The following is a 14499-nucleotide window of genomic DNA, read 5'->3' on the forward strand; positions in this document are numbered from 1 at the left end:
TATATATATATATATATATATATACAGTATAAAGAGAAATCCAAGTATTAAGCAAATTCTGTCACTGTAGCAAACTGGAATCTCAAAACAGATAAACACCTTTAGCTTAGAGCAGTGCAAAGCAGCTGGAAAGAAATGAAAGTGGACTCAATACCTGCACATTAATAGTAGGGCAGACTTTATTTAAAAGGCTAGTGGTTCCAATACTATTGCTTGAATAGCTCTGGTAGATATAAAATGTAGTAACATCTGAGGCTCATACACATAAGCAAAGGAGCTGAAAGCCAGCTCACAAAGGTATCTGATCCTCAGTCAAAGTAGTTAAAAGCGCATGCTCAGGAGTAATCTAATGGGGGTGTGACTGGAACATACTCCCACCCCCGGTGAACAGGATAACATCTGGACAGGAAACTGTCTTTTTACACACAAAACTCTGGCTTAATTAATTCTCCTTCCAAGACCTCAACTAAAGAAAAAAATCTGTCTTGAAAAATTTAAGAACCTGGGCTAGGAAAATAAAAATTTTAATACAGTAAACAAGTTTAGTAAACACCATGTGCACTTTCTGTTGTTAATGAAGACATGATACATTCACAAATGTATTTAAAAAACAAACAAAAAAAGACAAACCCCAAAACTTCCTAGAAAGAGGCTTGACAAGAAAAAAAAATCAGCCCAAATTTTAGCCTTCTCAATCAGAAGTTGGCTCTTAGCACAAGTCAGCAAGCCTCCTCTAACACACAAAGCACTGCTGTTCACCTTGCAAGCAGAACGTAAAATGTATGTCTTAAGCTCTGAACTTGAATAGTACGCAGAATCACAACACAGCATATTTTGGTGGGTTACTTCAATACCCACCTGGTCCAGTTTAAAATATGTGTTTGTAGATCCAGTTTGCACGTATTTCATAGGTATACTAAACAACAAGCCACCTACTGTCCCGTTATTTTTTAAATGGTAGTTTTTGTAGCTCAGGCAACCATTAATATTATAAAGCGCTCTCGTGAAAGAAATTCTCAGATGAAGATACATTATAGAGAAACCCTCAAAGTTAAACAAACCTAGTTCTTTTTTACAAAAATGGTGAGATAAAGACAGCATGTCTATTCTGAAGAGCAGCTTCACACTTGTTTCCCCATGAAAAATGGCCAAATTCTTCTGAACAGATATAATTTAAACACTAAGCCAATATCCAAAAAAAAAAATATATATATATATACACCCTAAGATACTATGAAACATGAAATGTCAGGGCTATGGAATGAGAGAGTTCCATGCCCCCCCCCAAAAACTATAACAGATTTTTAAGGGAGAAACAAACAAAACAAACTGAAATTCTGGGTATGGATAGCATTATAGACTCTATATTACGGAAAATCACACAAGGAGGAATCACACATCAGTACTACTGTAAGAGTAATTGGCTGGGGACTTATGCTTCCAACAGAGCCTCCTAAGGTCAAAAATGTGTTTTAAAAGCTAGTAATGTCAACAAGGCCTAAAAGTAAACAAGGAGGAAAAGGAGGTTTGAGAGGGTAACAGGGAGGAAAGGCTGCATGCAAGGGTCTATTATAGACATGATACTCAGCAGCATAAAAACAAACCTCCAGAGTCCCCCCACCATGAGACAAAACCTAGTTTTCTCTGATAAACATGGTCAAGATTAAGAGAGTGGAATAAATTCACTTGAAACTATACCATCTCCCATATTTCAATGACAATGCATATTCAATTCAATGGTGTATGTTAAGAAAAAAATTCAAATATATGAGTAAAGAAAAATAAAAAAAGGCTAAATTATGAACCTTCAAACTGGAAAAATGTATTTTAAAGCCAAGTAGATGTGATTCTGATTATATGACATAATCCACAGAAAAAAAAGGGCCAAAAAAAAAGAATCTTCATTTTGTTCAGTACTTAGGCCTGATGTTGTCCTAGGAAAAAATGATAATTCAATGAATGTGTCAACACATATAACTAAAAAGTCCCCTTCTGGTTTGAAATCAATTTAAATGAGAATCTTCCTTGGCTAATTTTTCTCCCTTATCAAACAAACCTTCTATGTACAGGAACAGTTTAAATCCCTCCTCCCCTTCAAACACTAGATATGAACATCCAGGAACATTCTACAATGCAAAGTGCCTTAAGAGAAGGATTCTGTAGTGCCAGTGATACAACTGATCTGAGGAAGCTGGGACGCTATTAACACTGATGGAGCCAGTCAGGCAATGGTGGTTTGTTTTTCTTCAGGTGTTTCCTCCAACAACTGCATGATCAGTTCATGGAGCGGTTTGCAGATCTTTGCATAGCCCCCTCCTGTGAGATGCAGAAAATCAAACATGTCGTGGCAGGAGATGGCACCGTCCGAGTGCACAAAGCCCCCATCTGTATCCAGGAGCTGAACATTGGCAAGCTTCGGCAGGGAAACCTTCAGGAGTTGGTTCACCTTGGCATTCTTCTGCCTTAAGGGGTTGGGCTTCTCACCTCGAGGTAACAAACCCTGGGGTGGAGTAGAGAAGACTATAAGGAAAATAACACTGATTTCTGTCTACTTATTTATTTGTGATTTCAGATATTGCTGTAACAATTGCTCCATTTGGTGCTTTTAAGACCTTTCTGAACATGAGAATAGGTCTTTTTTTTTTTTTACATGAGAATAGTTTTAAAGGAAAGTCTGAGAATTGCTTCTCAATTCCATCATAAGTTCTTCCTCCTATTCCTTAATTGTTGGTATTCTTCAGAGTTTTTGTCTTTATGTTCCCAATTCTAAACATTTTAGCCTAGATCTCCTAAAGTCTCAAAACTGCATATTAAACCTCCAAGTACAGAACAAAACTGAACGCTCCCGAAGCACTCCCAACTTAAGGTAGTTGCCCTCAAACTATGTTCCTCTACATTCTTTGGGATGCCTGGCCATTCCAACACCCCTGCACCTCGCAACCTGTATTTCGATTTATCATTAAATTACTCACAGTTTTTGCATCCTACATGCTTTTCTAACACATTTTGGTTCTATATACTGAGATGGCTAGGAACTTACCACTGTTCATCTCAATTAAGGCAAACTCACCTGGCTGGTTTCCCCTAGTGCCTTCAATTCTTCCTCCACACAATCACCAGAATAATCTGCTTATAACATATAGAACCTACACTACTACACATGAGCAATGAGGAGTTGCAACAGATACTGTCTTGATGAATTAGTCACATGTGGTAAAACAGAGATGGATGCTAAACTAGTTTTTAACTTTTTGGTAAAACAAGCAATTATGTCAGATCTTTGTCTCTTTATAATAGTAAACAAAAGCCTGCAAGAGCCATGTATCATTTGAAATTAGAAATGGCTTTTACAAACTCTTATAGAACTGTCAGACCTCTCCTAGTTGGTTTATGATATCATACATTAAATTACTCTTACTTATGCAAAATTTCTGCCACTCACTTCTCTGAAAGAATATGCTAAGCGCTCCTAACAAAAATAACTGTTTTGCACGCATTCTATAAAAGGAAGAAAATATACACCCAGACTAAGTACTTGTTCATGTTTGCTTTTGCTTTTTCCAGCAAAATATAGCACCCTTGATTACCAATAAGGTAATTTTATGTGATTATAGTTCTAAAGAAGAGCTATCGAGAATTACGTCTCTTACCACAGTCCAACTCCTCCTAATCTTTGAGGCCAAGCATCTCAAAAATTTCAAAGATGTGTCAATCCTAAACCCTAATTTATATGACTGTTAAGAGTGTGTAAGTCCACATTTTCAAAGTACACCTGAAAGTTAACAAAGACCAACCCTTAATGGTGACGTATCCAAATCTGGTGAAAATAAAATGAGCAGCCAGGAGGGCCAATGAACAATTAACATAAATATTGTTCTGACTGTTGAAGATCACCACAGCAGTAAAGCCATGAAGAATGTGATGTCTCAAAAAGGGCACCATACCTGTGGATATTTTCAAGCAAGGATGAAGTAGTTTACATAACCTAACAATATTTTCCCAGCAGGAGTATCAATGGTATGACATCTGATTTTTCCCATAACAGTACTGCAAAAATATTTTGATGTTAAAGGGAACAAAAAGAAAAACATGGTCCTGGTGGCTTCATCATTTAACAGCAATTTTAATTTTGTTTCCTTCTCAACTGAATATATATGTTGAAGAAATCCTGAATACACATACTGGCTCTTTTAAATATTTCATAAATCCTATTTTTTACACAATCTTTAAAACTGTCATGTCAGGGCCCTCCCTGGGGCAGAGCAGGTTGGAGCCCAGCACTGTGAAGCTGGCTGTGGTTGCTTCAGTGCGAGTTCAATCCCCGGCCCTGGAGGTGATCCACATGGCATGGCAGACCTCTTCTGACTGCCCACTGCTCCGCTCAGCAGTGTACTTTGCCGATCTGCCTGTTTTGTTCTCCACCCTGTCTCTGGTAAATTCTCTCACAGCCCCTGTACTTCTGGCCTGTACCCTAGTTCTTGTATGCATAAATAAATAAAAATCTTAAAAAAACCAAAAACTTTCATGCCATTAGTGATATTATATTAAATGATTTATAGAATCATTCCCTATAGTGTTGACTAGGTTATTTCCCATGTTTTAGTTCTGTAGATTATACCACCATGTATCAAATTTAAAAATCTGGCTGAAACAAAGAACATTTATGGAGTATTTATAAAGTAACAATCAGGTGAACTTTTTTTTTTTTAATTTATTCATGCATACAAGAGCTTCTGAAGTACAGGTCAGAGATCCCGGGGTGAAAGGATTCACCAGAGACATAGTGGGTCACCTCCTTGGCCAGAGACTGAGCTTGTGACTGCAGTGGTTGCAGATAGCTATCTCATAATGCTGTGTCTGTCTTAACCCCTTGTGCCACCAGGGAGGTCCCCAGCAGTGAACTTCTAACTACAATGTAATCCTTTTTGAGATAAGGCTGGATATAAAGAAGTAAACAGTTAAATTAAATACCATGTAATATAAGAAGTGAGGCCTGGCTCCCCAGCACCTTAAGGATAGAATCTGACCGCCTAGCATGGCATATTAGTTACTAAATGAACTGTCTGTATGTAGCCTCTTTCACTTAACCACCCTAACCTCAAACTTCTTCTAGAACTCTCCCCTTCAATTAGTCAATAAACACAAACATATAACCTTTGATCATTTTCTTTTCTTTTTCTGCAATGCCTTCTTTCCTTGAAAATGTTTCTTCATTTATTCGGAGACTAACTAGTTCTTAAAAACTAACCTCAGATGTCAACATATCTAAAGTGAACTCTGTTCTCCCCCTTAACCCCAAAAGCATACAATATACACATACACAATGTATTACTGTACCAATGCACTAGACTGTGAGCCATGCCTTCCTCTTTTTACATGATGAGGACCTAGAATGGCACCTGCTTATATGGTGATCTTCATGTCTGTTGCATAAATACTTTTCTAACGCAATCCTCAGTAAAGAGCTGAATACATATCAGATTTCACTGAAACACTTTTAGTTGGACAAAGAATAAGGATAGGTAAATTTTTACATTGAAATTTTATAGTGAAATCGACAATGGTTTCATTATTAATTTCTGAGACCATAAATACTAATACTGTAACAATAAAGAATAGCACTTTCTGGCCCTCCCTGGTGGCACAGCGGGTTAAAGCACAGCACTGAGAATCTAAAGCCGCTTCTGCATGAGTTCGATTCCCGCCTGCCCCAGAGGTGACCACATGGTGTAGCAGACCTCTCCTGACCCACCGGCTGCTCCCCTCAGCAGTGTACTTCATCGATCTGCCTGTTCTGTTCCCCACTCTGTCTCTGGTGAAGCCTCTCACCGCCCCCGAGCCTCTGGCCTGTACCCCAGTTTTGTATGCACAAATAAATAAATAAATCTTTAAAAAAAAAAAAAAAAGCACTTTCTGTTAAGGGTAAAACTAAAAAGAGGTGGGCTCTCCCTGGTGGTGCATTGGGTTAAGCATAGTAATATGAAGCAATCCGCAGCCACTGCACTGAGAGTTCGATCCCCAGCCAGGGAGTTGACTCACATGGTGTGACAGACCTCTCCTGTCTAGCCTGATACTCCCATCAGCACTGTGTTTCAGTAGACCTGCCTGTCTGTTCTCCACTCTCTCTCGTGAATCCTCTCACCACCCACCTCTGCCTGTATCCCAGTTCTTGTATGCATAAATAAATCTTTAAAAAAAACTAACACAGGGTAAGACCATTTTTTTGCTGACTCAATCTCAGATATTTTAGAGACATCAGAGATTCTAATAAATACACCATTTTTTACAATTAAACAATGAAAGAGAACAGAACTCTAAGCAATATGAAACCTAAGGCTAAGAAGAGACTCAGGCCTAGGACAAGTATCACAAATCATTAAAAAAATTACAAGACAGTTTCAAAAAAAAATTAAGGCTACCTGAAGCAATAAAGAGGATTTCCACTTCTAAACAAGGATGAGCAGATAAAAGATGACCCCACAGTTGGTCTGGGAAATGCTGAGATCGGTAAGTCAATGTGATATATCAGAGAAGAGCTTCTCAGAAGTATAATAAACTACTCCCACCTAAAAATTCTCTTTATTCTTAAACAATCACATTTCTAAACAAGAGTCTTCATATAACCTAATGATATCAAAGTCTCCATGCACCCAAAGACTACATACCAATACAATGATTTTGGCCTGTGGCTGCCTTGTGTTGATAAGTTGTACAATGGCCTCAATTCCACCAGCAACTTCCTCGGCCGTATTTTCATGGTTGTTTGTTCCTACCCAGACAACAATAACCTATAAATGAGGGAAAAAGGAGAGATAAGTATCCAGAGAGAAAGGAATGTCTAATATTTAGATGAAGTCTTATTCAAAAATCAAAGAAAGAAAGATGAACATCTCAAATGATGTTAGATAACTTCAATTGTGCAGTCATTTTAAAGTACTGATTCATGCCTCAGATATATCAACATAAATTCTTTTTAAAAAAAGAGTGGGGAGCAGAATAGGTAGATCAATGAAGTATACTGCTGAAGGAAGCAGCGGGTGAGGCAGGAGAGGTCTGCTACACCATGTGGATCACCTCCGGGACGGGGAATCGAACTTGCACTGAAGCGGCTATGGTTTGCTTGCAGTGCAGTGCTTAAATCGCTGCACCACCAGGGAAGGCCTATCAACATAAATTCTAACACAGATTAATATTTGAGGGCAAAATAGAAGAAATAAGAGAATTCTTTATTATTGTATCATTAGAAACTTGTATCTTGAAATCCAGAAAAATTGTACAAGAGTAAATTTAACTGTATAAAACTGTCTTGAAACATTCCAAATAAGAGTGAAAAAAGTAAACATCTACATATCACAAAAGTGTTTTAAGTAAAATCTAAGAAATCTGGGATAAATTACTTGCAACTCAAAAAAAAAAAAAAAAAAAAGACTCCATGATTGTACAAGTACCTTTTGAAAAAATTAACAGATATGCCCAAGAAAATGTATAGGACATTAAGCACACCACTGCACTCATGCACTGACTAGGATTGAGGTTGAATGTACTTTTAACAAGTTTTTCTCTTAAAATTTTTTTATAAGGTGACTGTCACCTAGAAATGTAACGTCTTCCAAGTAACTTCTGCTGTCACAAGTTTTCTTTTTTTATAAAAAGTCAAAGAATAAAATACTTTAAACTAAAGTAATTGTTATCAATGACTCAGATGATAAAGGGAAAAGGCTTGTTTTTTTCCTGTGTTTGAGGCTGAGAAAAATTATATGCAACCTGTCAATTTAGGACCTTATAATGTGACAAAGTACTGGGTACATATTTATGGTGAATTACTTATTCATATCTGCTTCAATTTTTTTTCAAAAGAACTTAAGAGGTCTTGACTTAGAAACAAAACCACTTTGTTTACATGGTTAAAGAGATCCAAAATTACTTCCTGAAACGAACTGTGGCTCTGTTCTCAAGTCCCGTCTCTAAGCAGTTCCCTTCATACTGTCTTAAGTCCACAGAACAGCCTACCTAATCAGCATGGAATCCCCTCCTACAGCTGAAGAAAGTAACTATAACAACAAGTATGACCAGGGTTAACAATAGATGGTCCTCTTAATTAAATATGCATGTGGAATGTTCTTAAATAATGACAATATCATTTATTTTAAATAGGCATGAAGCTAAAATAATGAAGTAACACTTTATAAAGAAGCAATTTTTTTTATTGTCAGTTTCAGGTAATTTGTATCTGAAAAACACATAAGACTAATGATAGTCTTTAAAAAAAAAAATAAAAGCTCATTTTACCTTAGGTTTAATATTCTCCAGTTCTCCATTCTTTAGTCTCCACAAAACATGTCTTGTTGTATCTCCCCCAATTCCAAAATTCAGGGCATGAAGTGGAGAAAAAAGCTCTCGCCAAATCTACAAAGAGAAAAACTTTACTTATTCTAGGTAAAATACGTAGGAAATAAGATTCTTTAAACTAGAGCATGTTTTAAGGCTTAAGAAATAACATGTCCATGTTTTGTATTGCAACATTACCGTGCAGATGCTCAATTACCCATTGCTTAAAGGGTTTTGCAGATGCCATTAACTAACTCAGTTCTTAATGCAGCATTGGTCTTAGCTCAAGAACTGAATCACAATTCAACGTGATGATCCCTTAAGAGGTTCCAACATTTATAATAAAGTTACCAATTCAATAAGCTCTTTCATTTTGCTCAGTCACTTAAAAGACTAAGGTAAAACAGAAACACAAAATGGAAGTTCAAGTGCTTGGAGTCTAAAAGAAATAAAACTGTATTTTCTTTTGATTTGGAACAGTTTGGTGCAGAAATACATAAAATAAAATAATGGTGAAGCCTGTGACTAAGACAAATATAAATGAGCAAATACAAGAAAGAAAACAGTAAAATACAAATAAGAGTAAAATCATGACAAAGGCAAATATAATGTGAAGCTTCTTGGCAGAAGGCAAAAAAGGCAGTTTAATTATAAACAATGCTAAGTATATATATTTTTGGTCTCATCATGTACAAAGAACCCTACTTGGTAGGTCTAACTCTAATACTCGGATCTAGAGCTTTTCTAAAGTGTCAAGGGTCCATGTACAGATTCAGCTTAGAAAGAAAGTCTGTTAGCAACATATGGGTTCACATTAGTAGCCAAGACCCACCCTCACCCCTTCCACCTTTACCTCATATTGCTGCATTAACTGCACCATTGAGTCCCCCACAAACAGTACATCAGGCTCTTTGTCTTTACAGTCCAGGACAAATCTGTTGTGCTAGTTTGAAAAAAGAAATTAAGAAAATGTTTATTCTTTCCTTGTGTGCTTTCTTGGTCTAGACAAAAACTGTTGTCCAACCAGTTATATACTATGTTGTTAAGCATTCCATTTGTTTCTAAAGCTTATTCCTCTTGAACTGTAATTAAATGTTAGAATTTTCTACTCCCCTTATCATTTTGATCATGTTAGTATATTCTCAAGAAAACAGGAAGTCTACTGAAACCAGAACAGAAAAATATATTAACATGATTTTTTTTTTTTAAAGATTTATTTATTTGTGCATACAGAACTGGGGTACAGGCCAGAGGCTCAGGGGCGGTGAGAGGCTTCATCAGAGACAGAGTGGGGAACAGAACAGGCAGATCAACGAAGCACACTGCTGAGGGGAGCAGCGGGCGGGTCAGGAGAGGTCTGCCACACCATGTGGTCTCCTCCGGGGCAGGCGGGAATCGAACTCATGTGGAAGCGGGTTTAGATTCTCAGTGCTGTGCTTTAACCCACTGCACCACCAGGGAGGGCCTATTAACATGATTTTTAAAGAATTTTTTCTATCTCTCAAATTTGACCATGTATGTATTTGGAAATATATTAATTATATTAACTGTATTTAAGAATATGTATTTTTAAGCTGAAGAGATAAGATGAACAAAAATAAAATTCCAGTTAACAAGTTAGGTGCATTTTCATATCATATCAACTTTCTACTGCATGAACTGAAGTCACCATCTATCAACACTTCTTCATACTAACAGTTCAACTTTTAGAGTGTCATGGAATTTACACTCTACCATTTTAAAGGCTTAATTACTGTACATTTTCTTTTTAGTTACATTACATTGGGAAAAGTAGAAAAGGACAATACCAAACACCTTTAATTCCACCATTTTAACTCAGCAACTTTTACCATATATAGGTATTTTCTTCTCATCCTTTTTCTTACACTTCGCTCTCATCCCCTCGACATAGCTGAATCACTGTATGTATCTTCTTCTGGCTCCTTTAGGTCCGGGAACAGAAAAACCTCACTCAAATTCTAGTTTTCAACCCAATGATCTTAAGCAAGTACAGAATCTGAGTCTTGTTTTTCCCATCTGCTGCCAACTCCATTTCAGAGTTGGGAAGATGAAAGTTCTATGAAAGGGGTTCAGTTACTGGCAGGTACCCAGTAGATAACAAACAGCAGGCATGGCAACTGCATTAACATCAATGAGAATTATTTTTCTATGGAGCTAAATGACTTTCACTACCATAATTTTTAATGCCAGGTAATATACCATTGAACACACCCATTTAAAGAAACTTTTTCATATCAAAGGACTTATCAGTAAACCGTTATAAAGAAGTTTACATACTCTTTTTTACACCCTGGTAATTCTTAGGTCAAACTTTCATGGATCTTGAGTATTTTGAAATTCTTAGCTAAAGGACTATATATCACAACTGGTTTTAATGTAGTTGTACTTGCATTGGATATTAAAAATTTTCTCTCTTCTTCCCTTCTCTTCTCATTGTTCTAATCTGTACTTTTTGAAAGGGAAAAAACATTAGAAACTTCCTGTCAGTGTTTTTACTAAGGTACTTATCTAGTGGTGCCATGAGGATATTTATGTAATAATATAATAAAATATACCAGTGCTTCATCTGTAATATTTACTGTAAGTATTTTCATTAGTCTGCTGCTGAGCCTTCTTCGGTAGCCTACCGTTTTGGTATGACTTGTATTAAGTTTATCTATTGTCAAGTCTTTCAACATCACCTTGAAAGATGTTATTAAATAAAAGATATTAAAAGTATAAAACAGTATAAAAGTATTAAATCTTTTATTATGGAAGATATCAAACATACACAGAAGCAAAGACAATAACATGAGGAACCTACATGTATTCAGCACCAGCTACAGCAATCACCTAATTGCAGCCACTATTATTTCAATCATTTCCCAAACTACTGTCCTACCCATCCTCAGATTTTAAAACAAAATGAAGACTGTATCTAAAAATAGCACTTATTACTTAGTAGAGTTAGTCTTTCCATCCTATGCAAGTTTAAAAAAAAAATTATTTTTCTTCAGTTTCACTATTTTTTTTCCCAATCAGCACTATTTAAAATCTGCTAATTTATGCCAGGAACAAATGGTATCTAATTCTAGTTATTCTTTTTATTAGTTATAAACAACCAATGCCCATCAATGAAAAATGGACAAATCCATTGTTTTTTTCATATAGAGCAATGAAATACTAAAGAGAAAATGAATGAACTCCAGCTACACTTTAAATATATATATTGCAGAAAAATACATGCAATTTAGAAACATGGAAAAATATTATATATACACACACACACAAATATATGTAATATGTAAATACGTCAAAAATACCCAATTTAGGGTATTGGTTTGGGTATGAGGTGGCAAGAAATAAATAAATATGATCAATTAACATATAAGGAGAACATAAATTCTATTAGCAATTTTTTAGGATCAATCAAAAATACATAGCTATTTCATATTATCTTTTTAAAAGCACAAACTAGGAAGACTAAGAAAGAATAACTTAGTAACAGAACATATGAAATCATCAAAAAAATACCACTATTCAAGTTAGCTGACAGACTAACTTTTAAGCATGAAAAGGCAACAGGAAAAAATATTGTGAACAGTATTAACACTGTAGCACAAAAACTTGTTATTACTTAAAATGACACAGACCTGTTATTCAAAGAGGTACTATAGTTGGAAACAAAAATTAAATATAGTTATAAACAAAAAATAACAGTTTGTTAAGAGGAAAGTAATAAAAAGTTTATTAAAGGAAAGTAATAAAAATACTTAAAAGAAACCCCCCCCCAAAAAAAATCAAGGGATTCCTACCAGCTAAATTACAATGAATTATACAAGTAAAATAAGAATCCAGGAATCTATCCTACAATAGACAAGACTTGGTGTAAGCCAAGACCATTTAACAAAGTGTTCAATTCTACTATCACCAACAAGGCCAAGAAACATCACAGCTGTCTATGGAATGCACTGATATTCCTGAAAAGTCATATAGTCCAAATCTTAATTATGAGGAAGAAATTAAATTGAAAGATAGCCTACAAAACAAATACTTCTACAATTCCAAGGTGTTAATATCATGTGACTCTAGACTAAGAAGAAATAATACAAGAACATCTTTGGGAGAACAGGAGAAATTGAAGTATGTCTTCTGAATTACAGAATCAATGCTGCATTTTTTATTTTAATAATTACACTGCAGTATGAAGAAAACACCTTTCTTAGATAACACAAAATATTTAGGGATAAAGGAAAATGAGGCCTACAACTTACTATCAAATGGCTTAGGAAAAAACAGTATGTTGGTATATACATACACAAATAGGTACTGACAGAATAATTAGGCGGATATGACAACTGTTAATAATTGGCAAGTCTAGACAATGTTTATAGTGTTCTTTCAAAAATTTTTATATTTTTGTATTAATTTTTTAAATTACTTCAAAATAAACACTTATATAAGAGAACATTGTAGGGTCTTCTTTGTGGTGCAGTATTAAGCTATGGCCAGCCACTGTGGCCTGAGTTCAATCCCTGCCCAGGGAACTGACCCACCCAGCACAGCAGACCTCTCCTGTCTACTGCTCCCCTCAGCAGTGTATTTCAGTAAATCTGCCTATTCTGCTCCCCACTCTGTCTCTAGTAAATCCTCTCACCACCTTTACCTCCTGCCTACACCCTACACCCCAGTTCTTCTATGTAAAAATAAGTAAAATCTTAAAAAACAAAAACAAAACAACACCCAACAACTCCTCTTTGCAGCTTAGGGCAAAAGTCTCAAATACTGAAGAGACTCATTTCACACATATGCACTTTCTTTACCTGAGACATCCACCTGTCATCTCCTTGAATATCTTCCGCGGCATGTGGAATAGCTGCTGGGTTGGAGTCTCCTTGGCTCATTCTATACCTGAGGAGGAAAAAAGTCTGTCATATTTCACTTATTTTCTTACATGTTACCATTTACTTAAATGTTAAACATCAGGTTTTAAATAATAATTTTAAGATTCATTGTGATTTTTTGTCTAAAAACCAAACAACTGAAGTTTACTTTCAGTAGAGATAAGTTCTATAACACAACTTGACTACTTATATCCCATAAACATCCAGCATCACTAAATTCCAGACAGGTTTGAATGTCATTAAAACTAGTACATGACATTTAAAAAATCTGCTCCAACTATATACTTTACATCTGTATTAATCTTACACAACTACTTATTGTAGGTATCAAATGACACAAGGAGCTAGACACTTAACAGTTCAGTGACATCTACATTAGCGCCCTTTAGACTGAAAAAGTTACGCATTTAAATAACTACACTATTGATTATATACTGATCAAACAGCAAACGCTGAATATTAAAACATCAAGCAAGTAACTATATTACAGAGTGTGACAGACTTTGGTACTGGTTTTTAGCAAATGTCTACTAGGTATTTTTATTTTTAACAGGTCTCCATTAAGAAACTTATTAAGCATCAGCCAAAATATTTTAAATGTTATATATTTAATTTTAAACATTTTAAATGTTATAATATTCCAAAAGACAAGTAAGGAACAAGACTGTTTTCAGTCAATTTTGGAGACTCTTTACTAACGACTTTAGGCTCAAGAGGTTATTTGGTAAATGCTAAGGATGCTAAAAATGTAGAATAGCTGGGGTTTGGAGGGGCTGTATAAAGGGAGACCATACTCTGTTATCATGTTCCTTCCTCTGTCATCCTCAAAACTAGCTAAGCTTTTCTAAAGAAGACTGAAGTAAAGTCATTTAATACATCTATACAGAGTAAACAAAATGGTAAATACAAAATACTGCATTGCTAAGGTAGAAGTTTCTGATAATTTGAAAGAAACCACAAAATATGAAAAATCAAATTACAGAAGCAAACACTAATTTTAACGCTAATTAAAAAAATCAGCTCAATTCTAGATAACACTAGAAAATGGGTGTCTGAGTTATTAAGCCCATATTTGCCTGAAAATGTAAGGTGTCATTCATACCCTGAAGTACATTTTATTCAGATTACTAAAAATTTTAACTATCAGAACCACGTGTGTGTATACATATTTTACACACACACACACACACACACACACACTCTCTCTCTCTCTCTCTCTCTCTCTCTCTCTCTCTCTCTCTCTCTCTCTCTCTCTCTCTCTCTCTCT

At 35.5% G+C, this 14499-nt stretch overlaps 1 protein-coding gene across 1 annotated transcript in view; it reads right to left on the reverse strand.

Moving 5' to 3' along the window:
- Window positions 1-155: 155 nt before the first annotated feature.
- PAFAH1B2 (platelet-activating factor acetylhydrolase 1b, catalytic subunit 2 (30kDa)) overlaps window positions 156-14499 on the reverse strand; it is a 20267-nt gene continuing 5923 nt past the window's right edge. The window contains exons 2-6 of the mRNA XM_004689230.2: window positions 13152-13239; window positions 9182-9271; window positions 8290-8406; window positions 6666-6788; window positions 156-2500 (exon numbers count right to left, since the gene is read on the reverse strand). Of these exons, the coding sequence (XP_004689287.1) occupies window positions 2222-2500; window positions 6666-6788; window positions 8290-8406; window positions 9182-9271; window positions 13152-13232 (690 nt within the window). The 5' untranslated portion in view covers window positions 13233-13239 and the 3' untranslated portion in view covers window positions 156-2221. The remainder of the gene's footprint in view (window positions 2501-6665; window positions 6789-8289; window positions 8407-9181; window positions 9272-13151; window positions 13240-14499) is intronic.

The sequence above is a fragment of the Condylura cristata genome, unplaced genomic scaffold, assembly GCF_000260355.1.
Source record: "Condylura cristata isolate star-nosed mole 26May11 unplaced genomic scaffold, ConCri1.0 scaffold00025, whole genome shotgun sequence".
NCBI classification, from domain to species: Eukaryota; Metazoa; Chordata; class Mammalia; order Eulipotyphla; family Talpidae; genus Condylura; species Condylura cristata.